The following is a 21,421-nucleotide window of genomic DNA, read 5'->3' as shown; positions in this document are numbered from 1 at the left end:
GAAGGCTTTTGAGATATGTCCCGTTAACAGAATTTCCTTCTGTGTTTTCTCACTTTAGGGCTCTAAAACATTTCTCCAGAACTAATGATACTCTTAGCGCTATCTTATTACTTGACGCTCATTCAGTTATAACATTCCCAGTGACATGAGGAACATTAATGGAAGTTTTAGTGTTGACGAACATATGCTTCAGTATTACCGCATGGGTTCAATTAATGCCTTGTTTCTCAGAGGCTGCAATTATGGACTTCATTATAACTCAGCGAAAATCCTTCTAAAAAGCGATGAATCCCAGGAAAAGTGGTAATTCATACTCATTGATCCATTCTATAATTTAGTTGACGCATTACAAAAGCTCCTTTATACTCTATCCACCTTTGAAGCCAAGGCCTTCTTTTGCAGGATTAAGACCTTAGGTTCCGTTGTGCTTTTAGTGCATGTTTTCGGAAGGAGGCTGATATGTCAATAATATTTTTGTCTCTTATCTGTCTTGTTTCTTGTGAATCACAATAAGGACCGAGTTCTTGCAGTCATTGGGAATTGTCTGCCTCTGCAGACATTCTGTAAACAATTTTGCAACTTTATTCAAACTTTTGCTCCTGCTTTAAGCTTTTGAATTTAAACAGCGTCACCTCAAGATACTTTTCCTTTATTCATACCACGAACGGCTTCTTACACATAATCTGAAATAGCGCCTAAAATGGCATTTTTTCATTAGGTGTATTTGATTCTGATTCATCTCTTGAGGTATTCAAACATGGGCACAAAGACTTCGAAAGAACGCAACGTTTTCTCTCCATTGTTATTTGTTATGTCATCTTAACCGATGGAAATGGTATCTACGCAACATATCTTATATTGTTTTTCGTAAATACTTTTACAGTTGTTAATTGTCTTTCTGACTGAATTTTTATTACACCATCACATATCCGCACGATGACTTTTCCGAACAATTTTGTTTAACACAATATGTTTTTTTTTCTTTTGAAGTATGATGTAAACTCTCAACTCTTTAATATTTGCAATGTTCCATTAGAGATGTTCAAGTCCTTCATTTTTTTAAATATGGACAACATATTTTGCTGTTTACAAAAGTACTCTGTTTTCTCCAGTCCATGGTTCTGAAAACTGGAGGAGATACTTATACAAGCCAAGATAACCCATTAGAGAGCGTAAAAGAGCTTTAATCTTAGATGTTGGCCAAAAACACATTTCACACTGTGTTTTCTCAGAATACGACCAGTCTTGTTGGAAATGCTACCTCATATATCTTTGGAGCCCCTCGTACACACACATCACAACCTCTCTATTTTTAAGTAAACTCTCATAATCTTCGTTTCAGGCTTTCTGGCTGATGAGACTTTCTTGTCATTCTGACCTATTTTTATCCTGAATTTTAAAAACACATGACCATTTTCAGTTTGAGCAATGTTTAGACCTGACATCTTCTGTTTGATTTCTTTAGAGTTTGATAAAATATATCTGTTTTCATTTTTACTTCCATTTAGTCTTCTCCAGGTATAGCTTCTGCTACTTTTCCTGTGGAGTAACGTATTATGGACAAAGATGTTGTTTCCTTAGGTAAATTCTGTAACTTACGACCTGCATCATTTCCAGTACCATATCGGATCAATGTATACTACTAATTATTTCAGGATATGGAACATGTTCTTCTGTTCATCTAAAACAATTACTCTTACCTAAAAAAGGCCAGAGTCATTGCAGATGCAACTGATGTATTATGGGTTCACTAAGTGATGATTTTTCTGAAATATCAGCTACAAAAAAGGGTATTGCCTTCTCGTTTGTCATCTTACCTCATTCACATTTTGCATTAATGTAGTTGCATAAAAGGAATGTTATTGTTACTCAGATAAATCTGTATATTATAGCTTTCTTTTCCTGAAACACTGTTTTTACACAGGATGGCAACAAAAGTGGTCGTATAGCAGATGTCTGCCAAACGTTTGCAAGCTATTTGCAGCATTTAATCTCTCTACAAAAATAATTGATTCTGGCACTTAATTCTCTTCCTGTGGTTTTCAATGAGTTACATTACGTCACAGTGTGTCCTTGTCGACTAACATACACTTCTCCCTTCTTCTTCCCCCCCCCCCTTCTATCTCTCTCTCTCTCTCTCTCCCTCTCTCTCTCTCTCTCTCTCTCTCCGTTGTGCAGAAGTAGCTGATAATGAGATCGAAGTACAACAACTTATGATCGAGAAGCTGAAGTCGTCGAGGCCCTGGGAAAGTCACACACAATAGCTGATTATATCTGATGATTAGAATTTACGTGTAATTTTGTAGCTTGTGTTATCACAAAAGCGTTGCAAACTCTTGTGCAGTCTACTTAGTATATTTAACACGGCACTAATGCCATAAACTGCTACATTACCGTCATCCTGTGGCACTGAATTTGGTGAGTGAGAATTTCATCTTTATGCAAATTCAGTTTTGGCATTGCGAAATGTGCTTTGAGTAGAGCATCACAGAAGTCAAAACCTCACAAAGTACTATATGATGTGTGAGAAGGCTGCCCTTGCCTTGGGGCTCGGGGAGGCCACGAATCCCCTAGTTCTCAGGGACAGGAAACGATATAGTGCAACCTTGTGGTTTTCTTTCAAGCAAATGATTTAACAGTCGGCTCTATGGAGACGTGGTTCAACCTTAAAGTATTTTTACGTAGCTTTTCTTACACAGGTAATTCATTTTTTTTGTATGAGTTCAAGTGATCCCAGGGGTGCTGTACAGCGAGAAAGAGTGTACAAGCGCAACATCGCTGACGAATCATTCCCCCCTCCCCTCCCCAAACCAAACCGAGTGCACACGACAACAAAAAACAACTATGTGCATGTTCACTGATAACGTGTCAAAATCCAAGTTTTTTCACTATAAGTCTGTAGCTTCCTACTCTCATTTGGTCTTAGTATGGTGCAAGTGTAAACAACTTTTAAATAAATGCAAATAAAGAGCTGGAAAGTGCAGATAATTAAAACATAATTGTTGTTACATAGTGTTCATTATCCTTCATCTTTCGTCGCATCGCCTCAGAATATTTACACTTTTTCAGGTGACTACATTTCTTCATAAATAATGAATTTAATTGTATCTGATTAAAAAAAGACACAAAATTCGTAAGTCGGTTTACTACGTCGGGTTTGAGATCCTCTTAAGTGGTTACTGTTTAATATTTTGAAGTTAAGTTTCCTTTTATTTATTACAGGGATGGAATGAAGAATTTCTTTCGACAAAACGAAGTTTCTGCTACACTGAAAAAGATCCTCGACAATTCAATAGAAGTTCCAGATTTAACTTCGAAATTGCATCCCAAACAACTTCTAGTTTATTCTCAACACAAGCTTTCTGCTTAACAGAATCTCCACCTTTGCTAGTTATCAGAAGTGTCATTGCCATAATGTAAACCCATCAACTCCTTTCTCTGTTGTCAATAAGCCGGAGAAATTGCATCCATTAGCAGTTAATCAAAGCTTTGATTTACGAGAATGCGTAAATCATTCAGTGTCAGACGATGTCAAGTATCAGTTACTAAATAACCTATGTGCTCTAAATCAGTCTCATTATTTCAAAAAGGACACTGATGAGAAAAACCCCAGCTAGAAAATTATTCATGGCTGATGCACTCGCCCAAGTTGAAGGGATGGCTGTGTAAATTTCGTACTCTTTTCAAACCAGTTTTAAAAAGAGTAATATTTGATGCTTTTGTGATAAAAGATCACCAATGTTATAAACCCTTTCAGGAACATGTTCGAGGCCATGAAACGAGCAGTTGGCATATCGAGTTTACAAGTAAGTCCAAACGTTATTTTGAGCCCTTAAAAACGAGAAAGAAAAACGTACCTGAACAGTCAATAAGATCACAGAGCTTGTAAATACCAATAAAACAACTGAACTCAATTCTTGCTACTTTATTATTTTGTGACACCAATGACATATCTATTAGAGGAAATGATTTTGTTTAGAGTAAGTGGTGGCGACAAAGTGTTTGAGGACCACTTACAAAACCATTCTTGAGAAGTAAAATATACTTCATACAGTGCTCAAAACAATTTAATAAGTACATGTGGTTCTGTGGTTTAAAACGAGATTGCTGATGAGGTAAACAGATCACCAGTGTTTACATTACTGCCCGATGAAACGTCTGACATTAACAGGAAAGAACAGCTTTCGGTGAGAACAATTTGCAGGCAAGAAATTGAATTTTACACTAAAAGAAGAAATTTTAGGGTTTTCAGAACTAGTTTCGTTGGACGCTGAGGGTATTTATTGAACTGTTTTAAAAATGATTGGAAATTTGGGCCTTGATATGAATAAGGTGATTAGCTTGACCTTTGATGACTGTTCGATGATGGCAAGCCATGAAACTGCAGTTCAGGCTAGAATCAGAGGAACATATCCTTGATCTGTTATTTCGCCTGGACATAGTATAGACTAAACTTAGTTTTCAGTGATCTTAACAATGTCCAGGGAATTCGTAACAATGTCGCAACAATAAAAGAAGTTATTAGGTCCTTTAGAGAAAGTGTACTGCGTATGAGAACGATACCTAACATTCCAGTGTTCTGTGAAACTAGGTGTCCACACAAATATTATTATCAATCAGGGTACTCAAAGATAGCTTCTTAACAAAAAAGAACAACCTCACTCAGTTTGGGAATAACAGTGGAAACAACCAAGACACTAGATCACGTGCCAGCCAACTAGATAACGCAACGTCATCAGCTACGCTTATTATTTGTCAACATATTACATCAAGGTATCTCTCATATCTAGAATCAATAGTGAACGATCCCCAGTATACTGATATGGCTCTCCACTCAACAGGTACGTCAAGACAACCCTGCTATCCAGTGTTTTCAAAAGCAGAGAGCAATTAATGACGAACTCACAAACATTTTCGAGGCAGGAAAATTAGATTGCAAGGGACTTCACATAGATATATAATTCCAAAATCTGCAGGAAGAGACTGGCTACACTACGCTTGTCCGTCGACTTCTGGAGTATTACTGCGTGAAGTGGGATCTGCAACAAGTAGGACTGAAAGAGGACATCGAAAAAGTTCAGAGAAGAGCAGCTCGTTTTGTATCATCATGGCGAAATAGGGCAGAGAGTGTCATGGATATGATACACGAATTGAGGTGGCGGTCATTAATATAAAGACGTTTTTCCTTTCGGTAGGGTCTCCTAAAAATGGTTCAAATGGCTCTGAGCACTATGGGACTTAACTTCTGAGGTCATCAGTCCCCTAGAACTTAGAACTACTTAAACCTGACTAACCTAAGGACATCACACACATCCATGCCCGAGGCAGGATTCGAACCTGCGACCGTACCGGTCTCGCGGTTCCAGACTGTAGCGCGTAGAACCACACGGCCACGCCGGCCGGCGGTAGGGTCTCCTCATGAGATTCCAATCAGCAACTTTCTCCTCCGAATGCTAAAATATTTTGTTGGCGGACACTTACATAGGGAGAAATGATCATGATAATAAAATAAGAGAAGTCAGAGCTCGAATGGAAAGATTTAAGTGTTCGTTATTCCCGCATGCTGTTCGAGAGTGAAATAGTGGTTAAGTAGCATGAAGGTGATTCGATGAATCCTCTGCCAGTCATTTAATTGTGAACTGCAGGGTATCATGTAGATATAGAAGTTGATGCAATTTGAACTTCCAGTGCTCATTTCCCGAAGACTATTTTGAAGTGGCAATCTGCAACCCATACATGCATTCTACAGTCACATCACAAAATTTGAAAAAGATAAAGAAATATTTTTATTCGATGAAATTCTTCACACACACGTAACGTAAAAGGCGAAGACAGAAAATTTCGCGAGAAACATAAAAATTTCCAAAAGTTTTAGCAAATCGACAACTTGGAAACAGAAGTCAGATTATGGTATGACGTCTGATCAAATAAGAAGTGTTTGGAAGAAAACAAAGCTCCGTGATATAATTGTGGGAACTATGTTTCACCAGCGGTAAGGAGGTTGTTCATATTCTACCAAACCATATTGTCCACACAGCATGCAACTAGAGCGTTCCTTCAGCAAACTGCGTAGAGTGAAGACATGGCAGAGAAGTACTACTGGCAGAGATCGTCTGAAAGCTTATGCCGTTTTAGTGTCCGCACAAAAAGAGCGAAAAATCCTGTTTTCGAGTTCAAAGTGACTGAATTGTAAGCAAGAAGAAAATTAATTTACTGTTTGCTTATTCAGCTAAATATTAGTGTCAGCTCCATGACCTAACCTTTGAATAACAATTTTCCTTTCGGTTTGCTTTTTGTATTCATATCTCATCTTATGAGGTGTGTATTAAAGTATAGGAACTTTGTTCCTGCATTTGTGTTGCTAAATATTCAGTGGCTTCAATGAAGTGGTTATTTTTTTTAATGTGTCACTCTTTCTTACAGAGTATGAGGGTAATGGCCCACTATATTAATGAGAGGAAAAGTTTTCAACAGTCAGAAACGGAACTTATTTATAGCTACTTACAAAATGTTAAAAATACTCCTGACTCCTGCGTAGACCCCAACCCTTCTACAAACTATCTTAGGTTACACGTGGCGAATGGCAGGGAATATATAGCACGATACAATCTAGTTGTAGCCGGCCGGAGTGGCCGTGCGGTTCTGGGCGCTACAGTCTGGAGCTGAGCGACCGCTCCGGTCGCAGGTTCGAATCCTGCCTCGGGCATGGATGTGTGTGATGTCCTTAGGTTAGTTAGGTTTAATTAGTTCTAAGTTCTAGGCGACTGATGACCTCAGAAGTTAAGTCGCATAGTGCTCAGAGCCATTTGAACCAATCTAGTTGCGTCCACAAGGTAAACGACAACATCACTATTGCAAATAGACTTTTGGGGCTCCCGATAGTATCCACCAAATCATTGTATATACAACACACCCTTACATGTGTAACACATCCTTGAATGTATCCAAAAACGCTTCCTACTTCCCTGTCTTCAGGTGTTTTCTTTTGAGGACGGCTTTCTAAGCTATATTTCTTGGAAAGTCTTCAATTCAGTGACGTAGTTAGTTACATATTCCGTATGCTCTTCCTTTATTCTCTAGTAAGCAGTGCAGAACTATGCAGAATGCCTCCCAGAAACCAAGGAGCTTGGCTTCAAGCTGGTCACCACAATATGCTTCGTGTTGGATCTCGTGAAGGAAAAGAGCGAGCTGATATTCACAATTTCGCTACTTTCGGAGTCCAATTACTGCAAAGGGATGTTCAAACAACTTACAGGAATGCAGTCGAGTAACGTCTTCGACAACCTTCGATATTTCGACGGGTTCGCAGCCCGTCATTTTTAAGGTACAAATGCACCTACAGGAGGTATGCAAGAAAATTTAAAAACTCGGTTTGCAGGACATATGTAGAAAGAAAACACAAACATCACAAACACTAGCACCATTACACTACCAAAGACGACCGACGCCATTATTAAGCATTGGGTGAGGAACCAGCATCAACTCTGTCCCTTTGTTGATTGACCAGGGGAAGAGTACAATTCTAAGAAGAATTTAAACCAAACCCTCCGTTACACTTATAAGATGATTTGCTAATTTAACCTCGGCTGCTTTCTTAACAACTTGATCCCAGTAACTAGAAGTGCACGACGGAGAGCATCTGTGTTATTACATTCCATACGATGACTCACCAGTCGTCATACGGAACGTTTTGCAAGAGCAGATATCCTCAGGTGTCAATGCGTAAGTGCTAGTTAAGCTCAATACACTGGTCTTCCACAGTCTTTTTTAATGGTGTCGGCAATGCACGATGTACCACAGCTGCAAAGGATTCGCCAATACACCTCATTATACAAACAAAGATCGTCCTTTACAGACCTTAAAATGATTCTAATCTGAGACTGTAATCAAAAGACACACTCATGCTACCTGTATAAGGCAAGAGTGCCGTAGACTTAAGTGCCACCTCGTTATTTTCGTCCCTCACCCCGTTTACTTCTATACGATATTGCATGCATGCCCAAAGGAACTTTGCATTGTAATCAGAATAACATCGGCACGGCAATATCGTATTTATCTGCCGATACCGGACAAGCGACTTTCAAGTAGAACGTCTGATCTGTACGGGAATATACATAATGGATGTTCGAGTACAAGTTCTAGACGCATGGTTGACGACATATGGAAGGTTGGGTCCGGTCGTGGGTGGTGCACGGACAGCCAAATAGTAAGGCGACTACTTGCGATAAGCGGGAAATCCGGGTTCGATTCCAAGTTCAGCACAAATTGCCTTGTCGCCATTTCATTCTACAGCTGATGATTGTTCTCATTCGCAATTGCGAATTCATTTACCGCCATTCACTTCTAGTCGACAGGGCAACGTGCATCTGACCTAACAGTCACTGTTAGCATTATGACTTCGATTGTTTAAGGAGTATTTCGAGGAATGGCACTGGAATAGGAGACACTGAAATCTGCATGTTTTCTTTTTCAGATATGTAGGCGATACTCTTGATGTTTTGCGTCATAGAAATGAGGATTCAAACAGCTTTTTGGAACATCTGAATACAATCCACCCGAATATTCGCTTCACAATGAAGGTGGAGAAAGATGACCACCTTCCCTTCCTATAAGCGTTGGCCAGGTGGAAGGCTGATGGTAGGATGGAACCGTGCCCAGCTCACATTGATTTGTATCTTCAGGCGGAAGTTGTCGCCATCCGGCTCAGCTTGAAGAGGTGCTTTGTATTTTGGTTCATAGTGCTCACATCATTTCGACCCTAGAAAGCTTATCAGCTCAGTTAGCCGACCTGGAAGTCAGCTTTCACCAAAATGTCTATAGCGAAAGACAGCCGCGTGGGGTAGCCACGCGGTCTTGGGCGCCTTGTCACGATTCGACAGGCTCTCCCCGTTGGAGGTTCGAATCCTCCCTGAGGGATGAGTGTTTGTGTTGTCCTTAGCGTAAGTTAGATTGAGTAGTGTGCAAGCCTAGGGACCGATGACCTCAATAGTTCGGTCCCATGGGAAAAAAGAAATTAAAGTCTTAAAGTGAAAGACAGATCTGACGCGCGTTGCGCTATTCGATCGTGAATCGAATGAGTGATGAAAATAATGCGGTGGCACCTTAGTATAAACGTTTTTGCCTTACGCATGTAACATTGTCAACAGAATTGGGGGATTCTGTGGAAGAATGGTATGAAGTGTGTTTCTCAATTGCTGTGTAAGATTAGGGGCCTTTCAGGTTTCGCAAAGGATGATCTCCATTTGTGAACGACGTTGTCTGCAGTATCCTTGCAGTTGCGACATGTTATACATTGGTGAGGCCATCAGGATTTGGAACATCGGATCGGCGTATTGAGCTTAAGCGTCACACACTTCTACCAACAACTGAGAAAAGCTGCTATTGCATAACAATACCATCGGCACCGGTCGTTCGATGGAATATCACAACACAGAGATACTTTCGTCCACTTCTAACTACTGGGATAATATTATTAAGAAAACATTTGAGATTAAATTAGAAAGTGACATTATAAGAGGAGGGTTTTGCTTAAATTCTGTGCATCTGCCAACCCTGTGCTCCCTCACTGGTCAAACAAAACGGGGACATCTGGTCACCCGTGTTAATTAATATTCAGTATCGATAAATTCTGAAATTGATCATCTTTGGTTGTGTGGTGACGCTAATGTTTGCAGAGTATGCGTTGTCTTTCTGCATACAACCCGCATGGAGAGGTTTTAAATTTGATTGCATAACTCTCCCTCATAGTATCTGTGGTCTGAAAGTAACTGGGTGTGCGCATGTCGAAATATCGCCAGTTGTCGAAGTCGTCACCCAGTTGCGAAAAAATGGTTCAAATGGCTCTGAGCACTATGGGACTCAACATCTTAGGTCATCAGTCCCCTAGAACTTAGAACTACGTAAACCTAACAAACATAAGGACATCTCACACATCCTTGCCCGAGGCAGGATTTGAACCTGTGGCCGTACCAGTCACGCGGTTCCAGACTGAAGTGCCTAGAACCGCATGGCCACCGCGGCCGGCTACCCAGTTGCAATCCCGTAGGATGTTTAAACATTTTCTACCCCGGGAGAAATTGAAACTTCACACTACGGAGGAGATTTCGATTAATAGAAACGTAAAACATGTTCCGCTATTCTATGTCAAATGTATACAATATCCCCATCTGACTGAACAGCATTCTTCGAAACGAGAATGAGCAACGCTGCATAGCAATCGCTTGTTCACGTTGCTCCAAAGGCTTACGAAGAACTTCTACCAGGAGAGGAGGAAGTTCTTGAACATAATCTATATCTATAAGATACCCACAGGTTAAATAGTATTTGTCTATTACGACTTTTAAGTCGGTTACGACTTTTGCGTGTACTGTCAATGTATTTGTTAGTTCAGGGGCCATACGACAGCCGGAAGGAGACATCAAAGTACTGCCTTCTACCTTACTCATTCAAACAATTGTCTTTCATACTTCTTGTCGGTGTAAGTTAAATGCCGCCCTCGGTGGCCGAGCGTTTCTAGGCGTTTCAGTCCGGAACCACGCGACTGCTACGGTTGCAGGTTCGAATCCTGCCTCGGGCATGGATGTGTGTGATGTCCTTAGGTTAGTTAGGTTTAAGTAGTTCTAAGTTTTAGGGGACTGATGACCTCAGATGTTAAGTCGCATAGTGCTCAGAGCCATTTGAACCATTTTTAAGTTAAATATTGAGAGTTTTGAAACATAACTTCGATCTAATTAACTTTAAACTGCAATAATTTCTTACATTCGTTGTCAGTTTCACAGACAAAATATTACCTTTGAATTCTGCGAATGCTTTTGGAATGCTCTAATAGCGCCTGGACTAGGTTCAGCATTTGTTTGCCACAAAGATGAAGTTCTTACTACGATCATAACGATAAATCATCTACTGAAACTAGGACAAATCTCTCTCGCCCATCACAAACGTGCTTGACAAGTACATCTCTAAGACATTGAGAGGTTCCTTTTCAAAATACGAGTATTTTTTATTGATATTGTGAGTAGAGCCTAGCCCTTCTACGTATGTGCACATTCCTTCTTTAATTATGTATACACAAATTTCGTTTAAAACGATACTGTAAAAAGCAAGAAAGTAAAGTCGTACGCCATGAATGGCTGGGAGACCTCGAAGGGCAGGTTCAGCCGCCTAATTGGAAAGGTTTTTCCTATCCTTCACGCCCGCAGGCACCTTTCCTTCGCGAAGTTTGAGGTCTGTTTGCGTACGTGTATCTGTTAAGTGTAGGTGATTGTAGTGGGGCAGTGTGTGTACTGTACTGTTGTGTTGGTGAGAGAAGCGAGAGGAGGAATCCCGGTGCCAGTACACAGCCTATTCCTCTCGAAGAGCACCAAGGGAGCCACCAAGCTTTACGCCGCCATCAGACGCACGGATCGCCATCAACAGTGCCACTTGCTCTCCGCTCATGAAACACTGCGGAGAGGTTTGGTATTTAAACCAGGATATTGGCGCAAAGTCTGGTGATCAGAAACTTTGCGCCACCACCTCACCTGTCCTCCCCCTACCGGTCAAATACTGACACTCAAAACCTCTATCACCACCAGGGTTCCGAACTTTTTTTTTTTTTTAGCGGAGGTTCACTTCTATCATGTCTCACGTCTTCGGCGCGGTGGGATTGAATTATTCAGTAAGTGTCTGTGAGTGTATGTATTTTTCAGTGACTTTAAATAAGATTAAACTATTGTGGGTGGCTTATTTTATTGTTATAATTTACAGAATACTTCCCTTTTTCTCGAATTTTTAAATGCATATGTATTTATAAGCTTTTTTTCATAGTGTTCAACGGGTGGAACAGTGAAGCCGACAACGAATTGTTGGAAGACGTAACGACCGAAGACGTACCGTGTTCAGTCATTCATTTGCCTTATTGCTCATTTAAAGCATCTTGCAGTAGTGTTCGTGCAAGCCATGCTAAGAATGAATCGGTCACTGGTTTCCAAACAATAACGTTGGCCATCTTCAAAACGTAAGACACAGGCCACACTGTATTGTTTTAATCGATGGTGGCAGAGAATAAGGTCAAGTATTTTCACAGAGCATTCTCTAATGAACACATGTGCTTTATTTTCGAAGCACGAACCCCGTGCAACAAGAGAATCACGTACCACCATCAAAGGAAGTGTGGTTCTCTTGTGGCGGTTGTTCTCTGCATCTGTTACATACACGTCATTCAATGTAATTCAGTTCAGTCGGTTCTCTGAAAACTTCACTACTTCAGAGAAAGCGAAGGGAGAACAAATTTCAGCATATTTCCTGATACTATTGAAATTTTTCCATTGATCCCCTCATTTTCAGAATCAGATAATGTGCAACTAGCCGCTCGTCGTAGCCGCGCCGTCTAAGGCATGGTTCGCGCGGCTGCCCCCGTCGGAGGTTCGAGTCCTCCCTCGGGCATGGGTGTGTGCTTTGTTGTTAGCGTAAGTTAGTTTAAGGCAGATTAAGCAGTGTGTAAGCCTAGGGAGCGATGAACTCAGCCATTTGGTCCCACAGGAACTTACCACAAATTTCCAATGTCAAGTTACACACGCTTTCAGAGGAATTAATTTATTCGTGAAACAGGGGCTCTACCTGCTTCACAATTGATGACGAGATGAAGAATGAGATGGAACAGTGGCACGGAGATTTATAGCGTTCATGTGGACGAAGGTGGCCGACTCTTCACACCATCGGTTTGAACGGGCAATTGTTATACTGAAACAGGGTTCGAAGCACCTCCGTAAAATACTATTTCGGCTGGTACTCAAGTCTTATGTGCCAAAACGTCCGTAAACCCCAAGTATTTTTGAACTCTATCGACAGGGTAGCTGACCGGAGGGGAAGGGGGTTTGTGAAGAGATTCATAGTTTTCGTTTCATTGAACGGAACGAAAATATACCCGAAGAACTAATACCAGTCTTTATTCTACCCACGCAACAAGGGCCTAAAAACAATTCACCTAAGTAGTCTCAAAATAACCTGAAAGAGTTACCTGAAGTCTTCATTCAGACTGCTAACATCTCAGGTTTCTCCAGCTGAGAAATACTTCCTTAATGAAAGTATGGTGAACTAGCCAGGTAGTGTATTGGTAAGTACACTAGACTCGCATTCGGGAGAACGACGGCTACAATCTGCGTCCGGCAATCCTGATTTAGGTTTCCCGTGACTTCTCTAAACCGCCTAAGGCAAATGCTGTAATGGTTCCTTTGAACGGACACGGCCGATTCCTTCACCATCCTTACCTAATACGAATTGGTGCTCCGTCTCTAATGACCTCGTTGTCGACGGGACGTTAAGCACTAATCTCTCCTCACAGTATGTTGCACTAAGCAAATACTCAAATAAATTTATTTAGACGCCAGGTCGGATAAAAAGGCTATGTAATACTTATTTTGATCAAAACACTGAAAAAATAAAACTTTTTGTAGCTGTTACTTTATTGTCAGCATCTGGAGCTATTCACATTCGAAATTTCTGCTAAAGTTTATTCATTGCATTTACTCTTGTTACAGGTCATTCAACTGTGTAGTCAGTGGTGATTTGGTTGCCCATAATATGGAAAGTTTTGTGCTCTACTCGCCACGCATAATTTTATTCTAGGAGACGCTTAAAAGCTCGTTAATACCGAAAATCCACAGACGATAACACTAATTGGTCTCTTCGGTCTTCCTTAGGCGAGACACCATACACAGCTATCCGAGGCTCGCACTTACCGGCTAAGTCACACCCAATGTTTAGGCACTCGGTTTACCGCAATGTTCACCTCTTTCAGCCTCAGCCTTGACTGCACGCATGAAATGGCTACAACGGACTGTGTTACTGCCTCTAATGGCAATACGAAGGGCGTTCAATAAGTAATGCAACACTTCCTTTTCTCGGACAAGTTCGGTTGAAGAAAATGCAGATTTTGTTGTGGGACCTCATGGAAAATTCCATCTTCAACCCATATTGTTTCATGAAGTTCCGATAGGTGGCGGCACTACATGTAGCCTTCAAAATGACGTCTGTGACGGAGGTGCGTTCGAAGCACAGAGCTGTCAATGAGTTTTGGCGAGAAACCAGAGAATCGTAGATATTCATAGGAGCTTACAGAATGTCTACGGAAACATAGCAGTGAACAAAAGCACGGTAAACTGTTGGGCGAGACGTCTGTCATCATCGCAATAATGTCGCGCAAGCCTCTCTGATTTCCAGAGTGCCGGAGTGCTTTAGAACGTGCGGACACTCTCATTCTAGGTGATCGACGGATCACAATCAAACGCTTCGCTGTACAATTGGACGTCTCTATTGGTGTTCCTGATACACTCATCCATCAGCTGGTGGTATTGAAAGGTGTGTGGCCGCTGGGTTCCTCGCTGGCTAACAGAACAAATGGTTCAAATGGCTCTGAGCACTATGGGACTTAACATCTGAGGTCATCAGTCCCTTAGAACTTAGAACTACTTAAGCCTAACTAACCTAAGGACATCACACACACACATGCCCGAGGCAGGATTCGAACCTGCGACCGTAGCAGTCGCGCGGCTCCGGACTGAAGCTCCTAGAATCGCTCGGCCATAGCGGCCGGCGCTAACAGAAGACCATAAAGACCAACGAAAGACCGTCTGTGTGGAATTGCTTACATGTTACAAGGCTGACAGTCACAATTTTTGCAGAACATCGTCGCAGACGATGAAGCGTGGGTTCATCACTGAAACGGCAATCCACGTAATGGAGCCACACCATCTCTCTTTCGAAGAAAAAATTAAAAGCCGCACCCTCAGCTAGTAAAGTATAGCAATGGTCTTCTGGGAAGGGGTTATGTTGTTTGATGTCCTCCTCATGATGCTACGATCAACTCTAAAGTGTACTGTGCTACTGTAGGGAAATTGAAGGAGCGACTTCAACGCGTTCGTTATCACAAAAATGCAAACGAACTTCTCAATGACAACGCAAGAGCTCACAGAAGTCTATGCACCTGAGAGCAACTCACAAACTTCACTGGACTGTTTTTCCTCTGGCCGAATGAAGGATGCACTCGGCGGGAACCAGTACGTGAATGATGGGGAGGTTATTGATGCAGCAAGCCGTTTGCTCGAACGTCAACCAGTACCATACAGGCCCTCCCAGTATGGTGGCCTGTTAGATTGAACGTAAATTATGCTGAAAAATTTAGTTTTGTACCCAAAAGAGTGGGAAATAATATGATGTACTGGAATCCTGAATAAAACAAACCTCTTTCCAGCAAAAAAACTGGTGGATTAATTGCTGAATGCCCTTCATACTAACATAGCCATTTCAGTACTTTCTTTCAGCATTGCAGCCCAGTCAGCAATCGTGATAATCTAATATATAAGAAACTATCAGCCTCGATTGCGGTAATGAAACCAACCTTTATCCAGGTTTCAGCCCAAGTAATTGAGCCTTCTTCAGAAGATACATCTGATTCTATAATATGTCTACGAGGACAAGGTCTATAAATAAAACTAGAAGATCCTGAATAGACGTAGGTTTCACGTGAGCTCCCGTCCATGGAGACGAGGCGCTCGCCGGAGGTAAGTTCTTTTTTTGTTATGGTTTTAGGGCGCAAAACTGCTACGGTCATTAGCGCCCGGTCTATGACTTAGGAAAAGGACAAAAAAAAAAAAAAAAAAAAAACGAAACTGGAAACCAGCAGCAATGGGAGCGAAACTCAAAGAAGTGGGGAAACTAAAAACGGAAGGAAAGCTTAAAAAAACACCATAGAAGGGGGGTTGTTTGTCCCCAAAAAGAGCTTTAAATGACTGACGTCATCTCTTGTTGGTGACTTGATACATATGTACCGCATTTTTAAAATGTGGCTACTCCTATTGAGGCTGTTTTAGTTTTATTTCTAGACCATGCCGTCGTAGACGTGTTATAGAATCAGGTATATCTTCTGAAGAAGGCTTAATTATTTGGGCTGAAACCTAGGTGAAGGTTGGTTTCATTACCGCAATCGAAGCTGGTGGTTTCTTATATACAGAGGGGTCCAAAAAAATGTATCCACTGTTTAAAAGTCCATAACTTTCAAACTAATTGACGGAGTTGTCTCATTTTTGGTGAAAGTGTAGCTTAAAGTCCAACTTAAAGATATCACTGTAGGTGTTCGAAATGGTCACCATTAATATCCACACACAAACGATGCCGACAAACTGCAGCACGAGCTACTGACTGCAACGTGTTCAGTTGGAAATTTGCACATGAATGTACGATGGATTCTCGAAGTTCATCCAATTAGCGTGGCTTTTGTCAATAAACGACGTCCTTTAGTGTTCCCCACAGATAAAAGTCTCACACCAGACGAGTGTAACTCCTATGTTTGCGTGGTAGAGTAATGGTGGTGTACGCGTACGTGGAGAACTTGTTTGCGCAGCAATCGCCGACATAGTGGAGCTGAGGCGGAATAAGGGGAAGCAGCCCGCATTCGCCGTGGCAGATGGAAAACCGCCTAAAACGATCCACAGACTGGCCGGATCACCGGACCTCGACACAAGTCCGCACTTTGGATTCGTGCGGAGACCAGGCGCTCCTTCCCGCTCCGTAAAGCCGTGCGTTAGACCGATCGGCTAACCGGGCGGGCTGGTGCAAATGGTAGTGAGACACGTCTGGCTCATACCATGTGTTACAATCGGAATTTGAAGCATGTATAGAGTGCCACTGTTGCAGAAGGGCGGGCGCCGCTCGCTGTGCATGGCCACACCAAACCGAGACGTTAATGAGGAGTGCAAATGTTTCAGTATGACAGCATCCATTACGTCATTCTGCGACCCACACAGTGCGGAGTAATAACATGTAACATCTGAGCTCAGTCACTCCTCGACATCACGGCCATCATGGAAAGTGCGAAGGCAGGGTAAATCGATAAATAATTGAGACACCATAATGGGGACTGCTGAGGTATCCTGGTTGATAAATCGTGATGTGGTGCCGGCTGCCTGATTGAAGACTTTGCCCCCTCCGTGGCTGCAGCCAATCGGCTGTGTCGGACTTTGCTGGTAGTACCTGCCACTGCTGTTCGGTCGCCTGCATGAATGATAGAGGATGCGAACGAGCTGGGCCTTCGGTGACGGGCCTTACCAAGTTACTGCAAGCCACCGCCTTCAATCCATTGGGCGAGGCACTTGAGAACTGCTTCCCTGGCTTTAAGCTGTGTGGGGCCTGAGATTCTGCCTTCATGACACCTACCGTCCGTGGTATACTATTAGTATTATAGTTCAATTCTTTTATCTTGGCGGCCTGCGCGTGCCCGTCCAGACGCGGGGGGTTGCTGCGTTGCCAGTTGCAGACGACGCACGCGACAAGAGAAGCAACGCCATAGTATAGTATAGTTCGCAAACTTACGTTTAGGGGGAGCGCGCAGTCTATGAAGTAAAGCCACCATGGCGGCATTAACCCTTTCGCTGCTACAGAGACGTGCTCCTCGCATTCAGCGCTGTGCGCGATTTTGTCATCACTGCACTGCTCGCCTGTGAAGGACGTGGTGTTCCGACTGCTTTGACACACTTATCATTCGATTTCACAAAAACTATTTGGCCCCAAAATTAGAAAAACCGAAAACTTATTAACATTATAATGAAGAGACAAAGCACTACAAATTTCAAAAAATTACTTTCAAACGAATAAAATTCATGAAGTAAGACACTTCGATATTGTTTTTAAATAAAGAAAATGTTAAGCACCGAAGAAGCTTAGAACTTTTTTTTTTTTCCTTTTTTTTTTTTGCACTTTGTTCGTTGAGCCAAACACCTTATCCATTACACTAACGCAGCTCGTCATTTAACAGAAGTCCTGGAGAACTCTAAAGTATCACGCAAAATAGTATGACTATGAGTTAAACACGTTTCATCGAAGTATAATAGGAAATAAACAATTACCGCTGTTCTTTATTGCAAAGAAGTGGTTCGTGAGAATGATACAAACACCTTTCCTTGCTATCGCCTGAATTAGGAGGCTTAATGCTTGTTTGGTTTAATTAATTAACAGAACATGAAGCAGCTGGTATAAAGAATGCTTTTTCCAAACTTGCTGTAAAAGAAAGTCTGCCATCAAGACATTGCTTTTGCTCAATTTCTTTATTTATGACTGAACGTTTCTAAAACTGAAGACACTCGCCCGTGCTCTGCACTGCTGTCGAGTTCTGGCAACGTCATTCTCTGTTCATTGGCTGACTGTATTTTGTGACGTCAGATGCGCAGAACGAACCTAAACTCGGCCGCCGTCGTAAATGACGCACACTATAGTAGATGCCTAAGCACGTGTCCATATTCGAGTGCTCTGGACATGCCGCACCCATTGTTGGTGAGCTGCTGTAGCCTTGCGCCTACCGGACTCCTGATCCGGCAATCTGCTCGACATCGCTGTTGGGGCAGTGCCTGCAACCCATAGAGTTCTGTGTTCACATTCCTCATCATGCATGGGTGTACGCCTCAGTGCACCTTCTGCTGAGCCAGATAAAGCAACCCGTGTTGCAAGATCACGAACAACAAATGTGTTTCCTGAGAACGCTGCTTAACTAATGCCTTCGGGAATAAGGCAGTCACCCTCGCGGACTCCCTAATTGTAAGCTCAACATCCTACACGTTGAACTCAACTACATCACCTACTCGGTTTCTAAAACTTGAACCTGAAGGGTGACCGCTGCAGTAATTTCAGAACGTTAGCGAATAGTTTCTACGTTGAGATGATAATAAGCTGTGGCACAATTTACTTTGCTTCAGTGCATGTAGCTATCTGTATTCGACATCTCGCGATTGTTTCGGGATTCTGATTTCTGGAGGAACTCTCGCATGGATAGTTACAAGCCCGAGCACGTTGGCGCTAGGGGAGGCAGCGAGACCAGCGCCTTGGGTGGGTACACTGAGCGCAGAGGCTCGGAGAGCGGGTGATGGATCTGGAGAGTGAACGCTCTTCCCTGCTGAGAGTAAACGTGGAGCAGCTCCAGATGCAACTTGCGGAACAAATCATTGGCGATAATAGGTGGAATGTGGTCACCTTTCGATGGGCCTGTAAATATGCTGATATCCATCGGAATAAAATTACTACACTAATGGTGTAGTTCCCAATGAAATTTTGACTGTTTGTAAGCACTTAACCTGTTCCAGATATAGCCTGGATGTCGTAGTAAACCGAAGTGATGACCACAGACCACAATTTCGGTGAGGTGGTTTCGGTTTTTCTTTTTTTACTTGAGTGATTTTTTCTGGTGCTCACATAGTTGATGGAAAGCAGTACACCAAATGAATAAGGTGCTTTTTCACAATACTTAAATTTGCTAGTTGTTACCATTGTGTTGCGAATTAATCCGGCCGGCCGGTGTGGCCGAGCGGTTCTAGGCGCTTCAGTCCGGAACCACGCGACTGCTACGGTTGCAGGTTCGAATCCTGCCTCGGGCATGGATGTGTGTGATGTCCTTAGGTTAGTTAGGTTTAAGTAGTTCTAAGTTTTAGGGGACTGATGACCTCAGATGTTAAGTCCCATAGTGCTCAGAGCCATTTGAACCATATTTTGAATTAATCCAATTTACTGTGTTAAGTAAACTACGGTGTCCACCGTTGGTTATTGCCAACATATTATTTGTTATTGCTCTAGCTGTTCGGTACAACTGTTGATTAAAGCAAATAATGTGCAAGGAACTTATGGTGATTAAATTGATCAATACACTTAGTTGTGGGATCCTTTTATTGTTGATTAATAAAAATTCCTGGAGATTTAAATTTTTTGACTGATATATGCTCATTCTGGGTTTTTGGTTGTTGTAAGTGCTTAACAGGTTTTAGTTTGCACCAGCTATTGCTATGTGCTGAAATTTCTGCTATTAAATTGATATGCCAACTGTCAGCCATAGAGGACTTATGTATTAGTGATTTGAGCAGGTGCTGAATCTAGATTTCTGCCAAAAGGCCTTATTCTAAAGTAGAGAAAAACACATTCACCATCTCCTCTGTATAGTGAGCAGCAGTCTGTTCTTTTCATAATACTGTCATCATTCCAGCCCGGATTTTCCAGTGCTTGATTTTCCCAAAGGTCATAAAAGTTATTAGTGACCTGTTGCCATTATTTTCAAATTATTATGTCTCATTGTGATAGACATATACTATTTCAATCAATACAGTGAGCAATGCACTTCGCCTATTTTCTATACATAATCTTTCAGAACAGTTGACATTTGCAGAAGGTGCTGCCACTTTATCACTCAATACATAACATGAATGCTTTGTGTGTTGCCTAAACAAAAAGGTCAGGCAAACAGATTGGAAACACAGACCCACTTTACGTAACTTGCATGCAAGCTGTGTTGCTTACAAGTCGTAAGTGTGCTTATCAGGACTTAACAGCATCACGGAAGTCAGTTAACTGTCTTATTATTCCAATTGCTTTGTGTAAAGTACGATACCTCCATTCTTCACTGATGATTGTCTATAATCTTTGTACTCACATAGCGTTATTATATCGTTACTTTATATATGAGAGGGCATTTTAAGTTCAGGACATATTTCAGTATATGTACTTGCATGTAATCTGACTTAAAGGAATTACAATATGAATTTATTGGAATGGTGAATGGATTTTTGTGGACAGACATTTTTCCACATTACTCACTTTTCCTCCTTGGGCAGGCTAAGCGTTATGCTTCCTTCTGCACGATCCCCATACTGCATGTAACCAAGGAAACCGGTTACAATGAACAGAGTGACGACGAGAACCATGGCAACGTTAAGCACTCCAAACGTTCCACGGAATTTCTTTGGTGATTTCATGCTGTTCTCTAGCGGCAGAATCTGTAAGTTTAAGATATGAAACGATTACACAGGGCACAAATGTTCCTAAATTACAGGTAATGAATCCGTTTTGGCTTCAATAGCTTCAAAATAATGAGCAAGTCTACTGTTTCATTGTTTTTTTCAGGGGGTGTTAGATGTCCTCGGCAAGATAACCTCCTTTATCTCTTTGTGCATTTCGGGAGGAAATCACTTTCTGTTCATCAAACTGTGATTTACTATTTTTATTTTGTTCATGAACGGCTTTAGATCATGGTTTTCTAAACTGTTCTACAGAACACTGCTGCTCCGCAGGAAGTGAATAAGTACCCCACGAAAATCTGTTAATAACATGCCTTTTCTTTCTTCGACATTTCGACAGTACTAATTGCTTTTTAACATTTTATTATGATTTTTCTGTTATTAACGGTGATATAAATTTGAAGAGATTACTGAATAATGTAAATTTTTCTCATTTTAAAAAAAAATATATTTATATTCGAAATAAACAAGGTGCTCCATCAGAGTACCAGAACTGTCAAAGTAGTCCGTCAGAGGAAATGTTTGAAACTACTGCTTTAGGCTGGTGTTCGAGTGATTCCTTACAAAATAAAAAAAAGACAATATTTGCTTCGTCCTAATACAGGTGAGCTATACAT

At 41.7% G+C, this 21,421-nt stretch overlaps 1 protein-coding gene across 1 annotated transcript in view; it reads right to left on the bottom strand.

Moving 5' to 3' along the window:
- LOC126481989 (proton-coupled amino acid transporter-like protein CG1139) overlaps window positions 1-21,421 on the bottom strand; it is a 99,384-nt gene that overhangs the window by 2,182 nt on the left and 75,781 nt on the right. The window contains exon 7 of the mRNA XM_050105953.1: window positions 20,605-20,783. Coding sequence (XP_049961910.1) covers window positions 20,605-20,783 — 179 coding nt within the window. The remainder of the gene's footprint in view (window positions 1-20,604; window positions 20,784-21,421) is intronic.

The sequence above is a fragment of the Schistocerca serialis genome, chromosome 5 (assembly GCF_023864345.2).
Source record: "Schistocerca serialis cubense isolate TAMUIC-IGC-003099 chromosome 5, iqSchSeri2.2, whole genome shotgun sequence".
Lineage (NCBI taxonomy): Eukaryota > Metazoa > Arthropoda > Insecta > Orthoptera > Acrididae > Schistocerca > Schistocerca serialis.
Note: the sequence above shows the minus strand (reverse complement) of the source record. Positions and strands in the feature narration are given on the sequence as shown.